The sequence below is a fragment of the Crocodylus siamensis genome, chromosome 14 (assembly GCF_052110815.1).
Source record: "Crocodylus siamensis isolate JL-2025a chromosome 14, ASM5211081v1, whole genome shotgun sequence".
In the NCBI taxonomy this organism is placed as follows: domain Eukaryota; kingdom Metazoa; phylum Chordata; order Crocodylia; family Crocodylidae; genus Crocodylus; species Crocodylus siamensis.
In genome coordinates, this window is record NC_143408.1 from 2,288,707 (window position 1) to 2,301,712 (window position 13,006).

Below are 13,006 nucleotides of genomic sequence, written 5' to 3' on the forward strand. Positions count from 1 at the left end.
TAAAAAGGTTATTTTTAGCATGGACCAAACCCGGCAGGTTCTTAGGTGAGCTCCCGCCCAGATCCAGACACAAATCCGGGCTGCTCCCTTTCGGGGCTGTTGCATAAGGAGCTGAGTGGCCCGTCAGGGGGGAATATAGGTCTGGAGGGGCTTCCCCGTGGCAAGCATTGGTTTCAGTGGGTGCTTGGCTCTGCAGCTCAGTGGAGGCCGTCTTTAAAGACCAGCTGGAAAGGGAAACCCGAGGCTCAGCAGCAGCTAAGGGCAAAGGGCTGGGAGCCAGGTGTGTCCTGGCTTCTGCTCCCAGCTGTGGCAGAGGGTAGAGGTGTCTAGTGGATAGAGCAGAGGATACTGGGAGTCTGGGCAGCTGTGCTCTGGCCATCAGGCCATGATAGGAGTGGGAGCGGATGGCTACAGAGAGGAGGCGGAGAAGCCGGACCCCTGGGATCTGTCTCCACCTTTGCTGCTGGGGAGATGCTCCAGCTCCCCTCTGCTCTGGGAGGAAGGGGGAAGCCGGTGTTTGCAAAGCCACCGCACGAGGGTGAGCCGGCCTTTGCATGTGCTGCAGAGCTGGGAGCGTGTCTGCTACACAACTCACCGGGCCTTGGCCACCCTGCTTGTGGCTGCAACGTGACCCCAAGTCGTATCCTCGCTATCTCAGCATGGAAACCACACGGATGTGTCTCATTTTCTTTATGAGGACGAGCATCGTTTAAAGCAGCAGCTGGGGCAAAGGGGTTAACATAGCTGCCGAAAGCGCCGAGGAGGAGAACAGGCACGGCGTGGCGCGGCGCGGGGCAGAACCTGTTCCCATCCTCCCCCGGGCACGCACCCCAGCTAACACGGCTGCAGCCAATGACACAGCAGCCTCCGAAACACGCTCAGGATCCGGCTCCACGGGCTGTGCGCCGCTATAATTCAAACACACCTTCCTGGCATGCCAGGCAGGATCTTCCCCAGGCCAGTGGAGCACAATGTGCTTAGTGCCTTCAAGGGATTAGACGGGGGCGAAAAATGAACTCCGCGATGCTCCGTGCGGCTCAGGCAGCGTGCAATGGGCTTTGTGGCGTTATCAATTAATTAATGCATCGTTAAAAGTGACGGATGGTGATTATTTATGTAACAATAGTGCCTACCAACCCCGACTAGCATCACGGGCCCACGGCTGTAGCCGCCGCGCCACCCCCAAGACTTCGCAGTCTAGACAGACGGGCAAGCAGGGGGGTGCAGAGCCAAGGTGTGACCCGGGAAAGGACGGGGGATGGGATACTGCTGTCCAGTCTTCCAAGTCAGGACTCTAACCACTGTCCCCTGCTCCCTCCCCCCTGCCAAAGCTGTCCTCAACTATCTTTGAGGTAGCTAGTCCAGTTTGTGCCAGCTGAATTGCGTCACTGGTGTGTGTTTGGGGGTGGATTTGCACACATGCACCTGCATGTGGGTATACCTGGGCGGGCACATGCTGTAAGAGGCATGCAGAGGTACGTGTGTGCAGTACAAGAACGGCATTTCCTTGGCATCAACGTGCAGCCTCCTTACGGGTGGAAAACAGCAGCTTAGGTCAAGAGGGAGAAGTGACCACGGTCAGATCCCCAGCAGGGAAGAAGGAGCAGAGCTCTGCCGGCTGCATCGGCGTTGGCGTGTCCGCCGCGCTCTCAGCCCGCAGCCCTCGGGCACTGCCTGCCTGGGGTGGCTGCGATCCCATGCTGAAATATGTGCTGCTGTCCCTGGCAGTTTCCAGCCGTGGCTAATAGGCCTGGCTGACTGCGGCGCAGCAGCCAGACTTACGGCTCACATGGGAAGGGCCGTCAATTAGAGCAAGACAGAGAGCCTGGCGGCTGTGGGACACCCCAGGCATGGGGGAGAGCCAGGGCGGGTTCGCTGCAGGGGAGAGGGTCCCTGTTGCCTGTTGGAGGAGGATTTATGGGGCACGGAGGGAGCAGAGGTCTCGGGGTCTCCACCGGCGCTGTTTCCAGAAGCCCGAGAGACTTGGGTCTCGTTCCACCCGGGACCTGAACATCTGGAAGCACAGCAGCGGGCGTGCGGGTCACGTACGGCCTCGCAAGTGAGCCCAGCCGCCCGGCATGATTAACTGGCGCGGCCGCGCTCCCGGCGTAAATCAGCCTTTCTGGCGGCCGGAGGAAATGAGGGCCACATCTCCATCAACCTTGAGATCTGCCCCGGGTGGCCCACGGGGGGCTGTAAAGCTGCACGGCTGAGGCTGCCAGCGCAGCTGGAAGATCGTGGCACAGGTTTGTCCAGCAAGCAGAGCCGGGCAGGTTCTGCTTTTGGCACCGGGCGTATTTCCCACCGTCGCTGCAGAGCAGATTAATGGGCAGGGGTCCCCAGGGGCCCAGCAGCCTGGCAGAGACACAAGGAAGGGAAGGGAGATGTCGAGCTCAGTAGCAATCCCTGAAGCTAGTCTGTGCTTGGACTGTAGAGCTGGAAAGAGTCTTTCAAGGGAGAGCGGATGCCCCTTGGTTAGAAAAGCTAGTCCTCCCCTGGAAATAAAGCCCATCCAATGCAGCCCCCTCTCTGATGCAGGCCAGTGCAGCCGGCGCTGGCTGCAGGGCTTTCATTGCAGCGCCGGGGTCCTCCCGTGGCCTCGCTCTGCACCTTTGCACGAGTTGCTCCCCTCGGCTGGGCCTCACCTGCGAGGCAGGGATGAACAATGCTGCCCTGTGTGCGACGGGCCGTGAGCACCGGAGAAGGCGGCACACATCTGCCGGGAGCTTCCCCGGGGCTCCTGCTGCCCTTCAGCGCAGCGTGGGGCTGCCGGCTCCCAGCGAGGGGTGCAAGCGGGCCTGGCTTTGAGGGGTCAGAGGCCGAGGGCAAAACGGCACGCAGGCCTGGCGTCCCCTGCGGCTCACCAGCAAGCGGCGGTCAAATGGCACAGCCCCATGTTCCCGAGCCGGGTTCAAACCGCTGCCCCCCTCGCTCGCTCCTGCGTGCACCGCTCGGGTCTGAGCTCTGTCTGTTTGGTGGCTCTCGGCACCCGGGCCAGGTCTCATCCACACTCCTGAGACTCCCAGCCCATGCTTCTCTTCCCGCTGCCGCTCTGTAGAAGGAGGTGCTCCCAGCCCCACTGTCCAGATGGGGAAACTGAGGCACGGGTTAGCTCGGTGCTGTGCCCAGTCACATAGGGCCTGTGGCAGAGGGAACTGAACCCAGGTGTCCCGGTCTGCTAAGCACTGGATTCAGCCAGGCACGCTGCACTGTCCTTTAGAGCAAGCGGGAGAGAGCGCTCTTGGGCCCAGCCAACCCGATCCACCTCCACGGGCCGCTCACTCCCCTTCCCCTTCCCCTTCCCCCCACCAAAGGGCCAAAGTCTCAGCCTTCGCCCCATGGTCCCAGAGCCCGGACCTGAGGGGCTGAAGAGACCCACTACGTTGGATCACCAGGAATGAAGCTCCCCCAAGCACCGGTAGATCCCAGACCCCTCCACCCCCAGGATCTACCCATGGCCTCTTGCTTGGTGAGCGAAAGCCTCCAGGCAGGATCTCGGCCCAGCTGGTGCAAATCAACTGAGCAGAGAGAGTTTTTATTGAAAGAGGCACGGACCTTCGGGGCAGACAGGACCATGTGATCATCCCGTCTGCCCCGCTCCATAATGCCCCCGCCACCAGCCGGATAACTCGTGCGCCAGGAGCTGGGGGCTCGCAAAGCCAGCGCCAGCCTCTCCTTGCAGGCAGGGCCTGGGGATGACCTTAGCTCTGGCCGTGGCGGGCGGTCTCGGCTAACGCACAGCTCCCCCCGCAAGCAGGAAACAACTTTCTTCTTCTCTTCAAGACTCTTCTCTAAATTGTACAAAAGAGCAACGTGATAAATAAAGAACTAATTAAAGGGGAAAGTTTCTTCTCTTCTTCCCCCTCCCCACCCGGTCTCCCCAGCAGTATTTAATCACAACTTCAAAGTTTCATTGCACTTTTCATCCGTCCCAGCAGAAAATATCTGTAATAAGATCAGACAGGTCCAAAGATTCATTGTTTTTTAGGGCCCCCCCCCCCTTTTTTTCTCCCCCCTCTTTCTCTCTCGGCATGTCCTTGCGGGGAGGCTGCCCTCACATCTGGAAGTCGTTACGAAGAGAGAAGCAAAGTTGACGTCTCCCTGCCGCTGGTCGTTAGCATTCAAGCAGGGGTCCCCCCAGGACCACCCCCGGCACCCCTGCCTTCCCCCTTTCTCATTCCCCCCACCCGCTTTTTTTCTCCTGCCCCTGACTGACAGGCCTGACCACCGCCGCTGGAATACAAGCCGGATCGCGTCCCGTGGTAATGATGTCCAGGGGGTCCTTTTGATCCCGCGGCTGGGGTTGAACATCCGCTGAGAAACACTGGATGAAAGCTCGTAATGGCATTGAAAGGGCTGTCGGAGGCGTTTCGGATCAGACATGCCTCAACAGAAGCTGTCGCCCCCTGTTAACCCAGGATTGGGGTTGGGTTTTTTCGGTTTTTAAGGGGGAAGTTGGGTAATTTCCCCCCCCCCGCCGCCCTTTTAAAATCATTGTAATTCCTGAATTCCTCTTCTCCGAGGAGCAGATCTGTGTCTGCGTGTGCGTGCATGTGTGTGCGCGTGCAAGCGTGTGCGCGGTAGAGAGCGAGAGAGAGACGGAGGGAGAGCGAGCACAAGTACTTTCATAGCTACCGGCGCTTTGCTAGACACAGCTCCTGTCTGCCCCGTTAATAGCTTACAAGCCAGCTTCTGCCCTAGGTTATGCAGATGCAAATCCTTGTTAAGTCACTGGGTCAAATCCACTTGCTCCTGTCAGGTAAAGCTGTCATTCAAGTCGAGAGCTGGGGGCTCTTATTGTTATCATACGCCACGGGCCTCACTCCATTTGTACTCTGAAGGCAAAGCTCTCCCCGGGGAGCCGTCCTCCCAGGAGCGGGTGAGCGGCTCCTCCGGCGATGGCTTGCTGGCTGGCAGACGGACGGCTGTGTGACCCAGGGCTGGGTTTTGCTGCTGCTGGGAGCACATCGCTGATGCTGTCTTGCACCCCAGCTTAGCGCCTGGTTGTGACATCGCACAGGAGCTTTGTCCCTTTGCATCGGCCCACCTCGTGGGAAGGGTGCCCAGTGGCACCTCCACCCAAGCCGGGGTGACTGCAGCCATGGGGAAGGGGACCCTCCGCTCTGCGGGGCCCATCGTTTCAATGCAGCCCCCTGCACCTCAGAAACGTGCATTCAGAAAAAGAAAAAAGAGAGTCCTGGGTCAGGGTATCCTCAAGCACATGCTTATCTTTGAGTACCGGGCTGGAGAGGAACAGGATTACTCATGTGCTTGAGGGAAAGTACCCCCTCAAGTGCTCTCCTGAATCAAGGCTCGCCGAACACAGAGCTGAAGAGCTGGGCCCCGCTCCTAAGAGAAGAAAGAAATTTAAGATGTGTTTCATTTCTCCGGGTCACGCTGGAGAGGAACGCTTTGTTTCCCAAGCAGCGCCAGCCCCGCCGGAGCGAGGGAGGGGAGACATGAAAAGAGGGCCTCTTTCTCCAGCGTCCGTCTGCTTCGGCTGTTTATTCCCCGCCTGGAGCCCTAACAACCCCGCGCTTCGTCCGGCAGCGATCGCTGTCCCGGTGAGGCGGGGGGAGTCCCGGGGCAAATGCTCCACACGCCGAACGAGAGGCGCTTGTACACGTGACGAAAGGCCAGCTTTCCCCTTAGCGCCCGCGGGCAGATCCAGGGACGAGACTCGACTCCGCGTGGTTTTGTAAGGGCTGGATTCTGCCCACAGACTTGTGTGACTCGGGAGCGACTCCGGATCATTCATGTACACCCAGAAAAAGCGGTGCCACTTCCTGGTGCCCGAGGAACGAGGAGCACTCGCTTCTGGGCCTGGTCCCGGGAAGGTCAATGGGGAGGATGTGGGGAAGGGGCTACTCGGGGTAGAGTCCGGCCCTTGGGTTTTGGCCATCAGATGCCCAAGGGGCCCAAGCCTGGGCTCTGCTCCAAGAGTTGCCCCCCATTTCCACTTTCCTCCCTTGCAAACCATTGCCTCATCGAGGCCTGCATCCGCCCGGAGTCAGGGCAGGCAGGTGGCACCAAAACAGCACCCGCCGTGCTCGGGAGCGCCCCAGAGGGTGCTGCCCAGACACCACGGCAATGGGCACCTTGGAAGCACCTGGGATGAACCCCGAACCACTCCTGTGACACCATCAGGGAGAGCCGGAGGGACCAGAGGACCTAGCATGGAGCCCAAGCTCCACGCCCCGAGCAGTGGTGCTCGTCTCTGCGCCCCCGTGCAACGGCCCCCAACGCCCCAGGGCTAAGGAAGGCCTCGGCGGTGGGACTGAGGCCGTGCCAAAGGCCCCAGCAAAGCCAGGACGCTTCAGGCGTCCTAGGGCCCAGGAGAGGCTAAAAGCCACAGGCTCAGAGCCCTGCACCTCGGAGAAGGTTCCCGTTGTGAGCCCGAAATGCCGCCTGCCCCCGGGATGCCTTCTCCCCCTGCCCCCCCCGGAGCCGCTCAGCCAGGCGCCGGGCGCTGCAGGCTCGAAGCCGCCTTCGCCGCCACACCTGCAGCTGTGACCTCCGTCTTCACAACATCACAGGTACGGCGCGTTGCCTTGGCAATGGCTGGGAACCGGCTGGGGATAAACAACAGGAGCCGGCGAGCTCTTTCCAGACAAGCAGCCTGGTGCCGCAGGCAGGAAGGCGGTGGGGGGGCAGCTGCCCCCTGCACACGGGGGGAAGGACACGGGCAGATGCCCAAAGGGGGATCTTGTCCTAGATGAGGCCGAAAGGGGAAATCCCTCCGCCCCGGTGCCCTTGGCTGCTGCCAGCGGTGGAGGCTGGAGGATGGGGCCTCTCCATGCACACTGCCATGGGCTGGGGGGAGATGAGGGTCTAAGTCTGGCTCTGCCACTGATCTCCTGCATGACCTTGGCCACATCCCTTCTCCACCTCTCCTGGGGTTTCTCCTGGTCCTGCCGTCTGTCCCCACTGAGACCAGCCCAGCTCCATCCTCTTTGCAGCCCCCCTGCAGGGAGGTGAAGGCTGCTATCAAATCCCTCTCCCTCTTCTCTTCTCCAGACTAAACATGAGCAGTTCCAGCACCCAGGCATTTTTGTTGCCCTCAGATGGACTCTCTCCAATGTGTCCACATCCTTTCTGTAGCGGGGGCCACAGCTGGACACAGGATCCAGATGTGGCCTTACCATTGCCAAATAGAGAGAAATAATTACTTCCCTCCATCTGCCAGCAACGCTGCTACCAATGCAGTGCAGGATGCCAGTAGCCTTCTTGGCACCAAGGGCACATGGCTGGCTCCTGTCCAGCTTCTTGTCCACGGTCACCCCCAGGTCTTTTCTGCAGAGCTGCTGCCCAGCCTGCCCCGGAGCAGAGGGTTGCTCCATCCGAAGTGCAGGACTTTGCGCTTGTCCTTGTTGAACCTCATGGCTCCCAGCTCTCGCCTTGCTCCTGAGAGCAACCGAGTCTGGATCCTGGCCCGCAGCAGCGACCTGCATCTCCCTAAGACCCTTCCTGAGCCTGTCTCTAGCACCCTCAAGCCCACATTGCAAGCGCCGCCTTTGTCCCTCTCCTGCTGACACTGGGGACTCGGTGCAAAGCAGGTGCGTCAGGGCCTCTGCTTCGGGTCGCCGGATCTCCAACCGATGAGGAACGGCAGTGCAAGAGGGAAGATAACACGCCGTGGGGAGCTAGGAGCACCAGCGAAGCCCCTGGCCCGCAGCCAGCCTCCACACGCGTGCTAAATGGAGCGCCTGCCTTCCCGGAGAGGAAAATCCGTGACGCCTAAATGTTGTGGCCCTCGCCGTGAGGTAAGCCGCCTCGGAAATGCGGCACTGCAAGGGATGCGCAATTTTCTCCTCCTGTTCCACTCTCGGCCAATGCAAAACAGCTCCAAACCCTGTCGGGGCGGCACCCCCTCCGCCCCCTAAGCACCCGCAGGTCAGCCAGCACCCCGGGGTGAGGTCGCTCTAAGCCTCCCCGTTGCGTACGGGAAGCTGGTTGCAGTCAAGGGGCAGTTTGCTGCTGCCTTGAGGGCACCGGCAGCCAGGCCAAAGGGGCAATCCATGTTTCCACGGGCCAGCCAAAGCCACCGAGGGCGGGCAGCGGCCCTGAATGCCACTCAGCCGCCTTCGCCGTGCCCGTTCCTCCCCGCCGCAGCTGCTCTGCCAGCGCGCGCCAGCCCGGGAGCCGCGGCGGGAGTGCGGGAGGCTGCAGATGGTGCCGGCCCGGCCGGTAATTGAATGCTTCAGCTCATCAAAGAGCAGATCAGGCGGGCTGTTGTTGCGACAGCAGCGCGCCGTCAGCCAGGGCAGCGAGAGTTAAACGGTTCAAAAGAATTCCCCCCTCTGCTGAAAGAGCCGCTTTTAATTAAACATTTATCAGCTTAATTTTTCATCAACATGACAAGAGCTGATTATTCACCTACAACACCCCCCCCACAATCACCATCACCACCTCCACGCCGCCCCGTGGCTCTCCCTGCCACTCACAGCCCATTGCGGGTTGCTTTCCTCAAGGCCTTGCTCCATCCCCCCGCCTGGGTGCCGAAAGCCCTCGGACGTCGCGGGGTGGCTGAGTTACTGGGGTGGTGAAAGGCTGTGTTTCTGGTCGAGGGGTAGTTTTTTGGAGGGAGAAGCAGCCGGGCAGCGAAGCAGGACGCCTGGGTTGCCCCATCTGATCTGGGAGGGAGCGCAGCCTGATGGTTAGAGCAGGGACACGCTGGGCAGCCAGGACTCCTGGGTCTTATTGCCGGCATCAGACAGAGCCTGGTCTGGAGGGGAGAGCGGGCCAACCTGGACGAGAGGACGAAACACTTGGCAAAGCCCCTGGGGCCCACCTGCATCTCCCACCCCGAGCGGCTCCGCAGCGGGCGTTCGCAGGGCGGACGCGGACCCCCCCTCCAGCCCTGGCACTTTGTGCCGCCTCCGCTGGCTTGACGAGCTGTCCCCGGCGCAGTTAAACCCCCAGCGGCCTAATCCCGCCTTTGTTTGCCCACTAATCCCGAGCGTTTGGAAAGCGATCCCGGCCCCCGCGGCACCTCCGCCAGCGGAAGCAGATTTGCCAGGTGCCGGCTCTGCGGGACCCCCCGATTGTCTCCAGGACGAGCCTTTCAGGCCGACTCCGTGGCCGGAGCAATGCCTCAGCCCGGGGTCACCTGCGCATCTCTCTCCCAGGCCAGGAGCTGCGCTGGCCAAAAGGCATTTCCAGCCTCTCCGTCCCGTAGCGGCCCCCAGACCCAGCCCAGCGCCCAGCGGAAACCACGTGGCTGGGCCAGGCCCTGCCACGGGTGTAGAAGCGGGGCCGGCTACCTCAATCTGGTGCAAAGGACCCACTGCCCGGGGTCCCAGCACGTCCAGGCCGGGTCTGACTTGTTGCTGCCCCGGGCGGGTGCCAGCCTGTGTCCGGGGGGCCGGCTAGAAGGGGCATGTCCAGCCGCTGGGCGGCTCTGGTGTGGCCAGATGCAGAGAGGTGCAAGGAAGGAGCTTGAGGGTTAGGGTGAGGGCGAGGGGGTCAAACAAGTGGGGCTGAGAGGAAGGTGGAGCGGAGGCTTGATGTGGGGCAGGAGCTGCATTTATGCCCCAATGGCGTCTATGCTAGAGGCACAGCCTGGCCCCAAGCAAGGGGGCTCGGGATTCAGGACTCCCGGGTCCCCTTCTCAACTGGGGGGAGCATTGCGGGTTCGTGGGGGCCCGCACCAGGAGACTCTGCCCCTCTTTCCCACAGGCGGCCTTGCCTAGCGGTTGCAGAAGGTGCCTGGCCGGCAGGATGCTGCAGTTTTGTGGGCTGGCGACCCCCCGCCATGCACGGCATCGCCGACAGACGCGGCACAAGGGAGAGGGGTGCACAGGACGTTGGGGGCGGGGGTCTCCATCTCGAATCCAGGGCTTGCAGAACGCCCCGGGCGGACGCCAGGCTCCGCAGCGCCGGGCTCTGCAGAGAGGTGAGTGGCGATGGCGGCACCGGCCCCTCCTCGGGCCTTTGGGATCTATGGCTTCATGAATTAATGAACAACACCCATCCGTCTCTGTCCCACTCCCTGTCACCCGCCTATTTTTAGCCCCCTATTTCCAACCCCGAGTATTAAAAGAAACATGAGTCAGGCCGGGAACGGGCACCGAGCTCGGCCGGTCTTATTTTAAAGAGCCGAGGTCGTGCGGGGCTCTCTGCGCTGCCCGCCAGTCGTGGCCCCAAGCTCGTCTCAGTAACCTGGGACTCCGGGAGCTGAGGCCTTGCAGGAAAGCGGCAGGTATCGTGAGGGTTGGGGCACATCAGGGAGTCAATCACATGCGTGACCCATGGCAGAGCAGGGCAGGACCCGGGAACACAGCAGCAGATAGGGCAGGGAGCAGGAAACAGAGCAGGGATCGGGCAGGGAGCAAAAAGCAGAGCAGCAGATTGGGCACGGGAAAGGGACTGGAGATGGGACTATTGGCCCCATTTCACAGCGGGCATGCGGTGCCATCTCAGCCCTAGCACGACCCTGGCAGCCAAATCTGGGCATAAAGGGGAGTAAGGACTCCAAGGAGGGCAGAAAGGGAGCTCGGCTTTCGGGCAGAGCAGCCGGAAGGAGAACGGCCAAGCCGCAGTGCCCGCCGCGCGGGGGGGCTGCGGTGGCTTCCCGACCTCGCTCCTCCAGGTATTGCTGCTATGACTCCCCACTCGCGGCACACAGATGGCCCTCATTAAAAAGCAAAATTAGTCTTTCCCCCTCTTGTGGCAAACTTCAGAGCCACGGATCAGCTGTATTAGGCTGAATTAATTAACAGCGGATTGTTCCTATTCTGCTAATTATGCTGAAATATGCATTAAATGCTGGAAATGAATAGGGCCCGCGCAGAAAAAAAAATGATGTAGCGCTTTAAAGTGGAGCCCGTTCCCCTGCCCGCTTCGGCAGGAGGGAATTGGCTGCGACGTGGGTCCCGGCACGAAGCCTGTCACAGCCGGTGACTGCTCCCGACAGCCCCTGGCCCCAGCTCCCCCGCGCCGCGCCGCACCGCGCCGCGCCCTGGCAGGCTTCCTCTGCGGCTCTTGAATTCCTCCAGACAGAAATGGGGGGAAAGCAGTGTTTTGTTAAATAACAGAGCAACATGAGCAGGGTTTTCCCCCCCTCCATTGGGTTCGTGTCATCTCCCAGGCCCTGGCACGTGCACATATCTGCAGCCAGCGTCAACCCACGAGGGCCTGGCCCTTGCGCGAAGATTTGCACGTGTGCAAGGGGCTGTGGAGCAGTGGGGCGAGTTGGTGCCTCAGTTTCTCCCCCTTTGCCTCATCTCTCCAGGGCCTTCTCTGCATTTCCCCCATCTGCTGCCCCCCGCGCCCGTGCGCCCTGCACCCATGACGCCAGCGGGTGACGGGGTCACTGCCGAAGCGGCTGCTGGTGCCCTGTGCCCGGCTCAGCTCTGACGGCTCACGGCTGCAAGGGGGTCACCAGGACCTGACTGCCGACTCCCCGCGGACCATCCCGAGGGATGCAAGGGCAAGCGGGCGACCCCGCTCCATAAGGCTGTGGGGAACGGTAACGAGCCCCTTCGACCCCGCTGGGGCCGGTCACCCAGCAGCCAGGACAGCCCAGAGCTCCCGACTCCCAGGCGGCACACGGCCCGCCAGGCCACACCGCCTCCATCATGAAACCCGGTCAATAATCCTATTCCAGCAACGCGGCCAAGCCTTAAATCGATGGCAACGAATCCTCTAGTCCGATAATAATGAAGTCCAGGCAACAATTACAAGTGTTGCCCTGCAGCAGGGTGGGCCACGGCTCTGCACCCGGGGTGGACGCGTGACCCCTGGCATGGGGTGACGATGGCTGGTGTGCATGGAGCTTGCCCAGCCCGCACCCGGTGACTCCAGGTAATGAGGGGACACGGAGACACCCCTGCGGGGATCGCACCCCCCTCAGTCCACCGCTGCCCTTCGGATGTGGTGCTGGGGGCAGGTGCCCGGGCAGAGGCGTGCAAGCACCTTTGGGAGAACAACCTCCTCTCCAGCCCCTGAGGATTTGAGCCGGGTCACTGGGAAAATCCAGAGGGCTCTGGCCCCCGAGCTGCTGGGTGCAGGGGCTGGCGGGGCGCGAAACATTTCACCACGTAACAAGCACGCGCGGTGCATTTCTTGGAGGCTTCTTCCAGGGCCTGATGGAGCCGGATAGTGCCAATGACAGCAATGACTTCTGCAGGGCTACTGCTGATTGACCCCAGCTGGGGTGATTTACACCGGCTGCAGCAGCGAACCCCTTCGCCACCCCCCAGCGAGCGTCTCGGGACCCCGATGGGGTGCGGCGGCAGGCGGCGAGGGAAGGGCAGGGGCCGCGTTCTGCCTTTGTGAAAAGCCTGCCGAGTGTGTATCATTTAATTAGGCCTAATCAGCGCGGAATGCAGGTTAATGAAGCGTCATCGACTAGGAAATGCGGGGAAGTGACGGGCAGCGGTGGGAGGAGGGGACGGCGCGCACCCTACGCCCGCGGGAGCGGAGCCAGGGGCCTGGGCTCCCTGTCCATGGGCCCCGCCGCGCAGCCGGGCTCCCGAGGGATGGGGAGAAGGAAACCTCCCCCCCCAGGAACTGGAGATGCCGGCTCTGAAACAGGGGCTCGCGATTGCTGTCGGTGCTCTGTGCGACGCCACGGCCCCGCGTGCCTGGAGCATGCCAGCCTAGGCGGGAGCATGATCCCAGGACCCGGTGGAGAGGCCATTTTAGCAGCCGGGAAGCCTGTCCCCGGAGCAGCTTTCTGCTCTGTGGATCAGCGATGCTCACTGCATCACCCCGGGCAGGGGCCTTGAGACCCTTTTGGGGTGACGTGGGCAACAAGATAGACCGGATAAACCCCGGGATGTCAAATAGGAATCCAGATGTTAAAAGCACTTGACCCTGCTGCAGTCTGAGCTCTTCCACCAGAATTGCTCGTTTTTTTATTTGTGGCCCCAAAACAACTCCAAGCAAAGAGCCTGGCATCTAACGGGGGATGTCTTGATTGCTAAAAAGTGGAGAACCGCTGCCCTACAGGGGGGAAAAGGCCGTTGCTGGTACCCACGAGCAAACTCCGCTGAGGTCTTGG

General features: G+C 61.5%; 1 protein-coding gene across 1 annotated transcript; it reads left to right on the forward strand.

The window, feature by feature from the left end:
* The first annotated feature begins 6,714 nt into the window (after positions 1–6,714).
* LOC149853139 (uncharacterized) lies at positions 6,715–12,952 on the forward strand. Its single transcript, XM_090027292.1, has 3 exons — positions 6,715–7,763; positions 9,679–9,895; positions 11,234–12,952. Exons 1-3 carry the CDS (start codon positions 7,698–7,700, stop codon positions 11,356–11,358), a joined length of 408 nt encoding a protein of 135 aa, XP_089883418.1. The 5' UTR covers positions 6,715–7,697; the 3' UTR covers positions 11,359–12,952.
* Positions 12,953–13,006: the final 54 nt, after the last annotated feature.

What these genes read in the sequence shown, in the direction of transcription:
- LOC149853139 (XM_090027292.1), top strand. Translation starts at nt 7,698, where the DNA reads ATGGAGCGCCTGCCTTCCCGGAGAGGAAAATCCGTGACGCCTAAATGT. An exon ending in GTTGTGGCCCTCGCCGTGAG is followed by an intron (nt 7,764 to 9,678) that starts GTAAGCCGCCTC and finishes TCTTTCCCACAG; the next exon opens with GCGGCCTTGCCTAGCGGTTG. An exon ending in GCGCCGGGCTCTGCAGAGAG is followed by an intron (nt 9,896 to 11,233) that starts GTGAGTGGCGAT and finishes TCATCTCTCCAG; the next exon opens with GGCCTTCTCTGCATTTCCCC.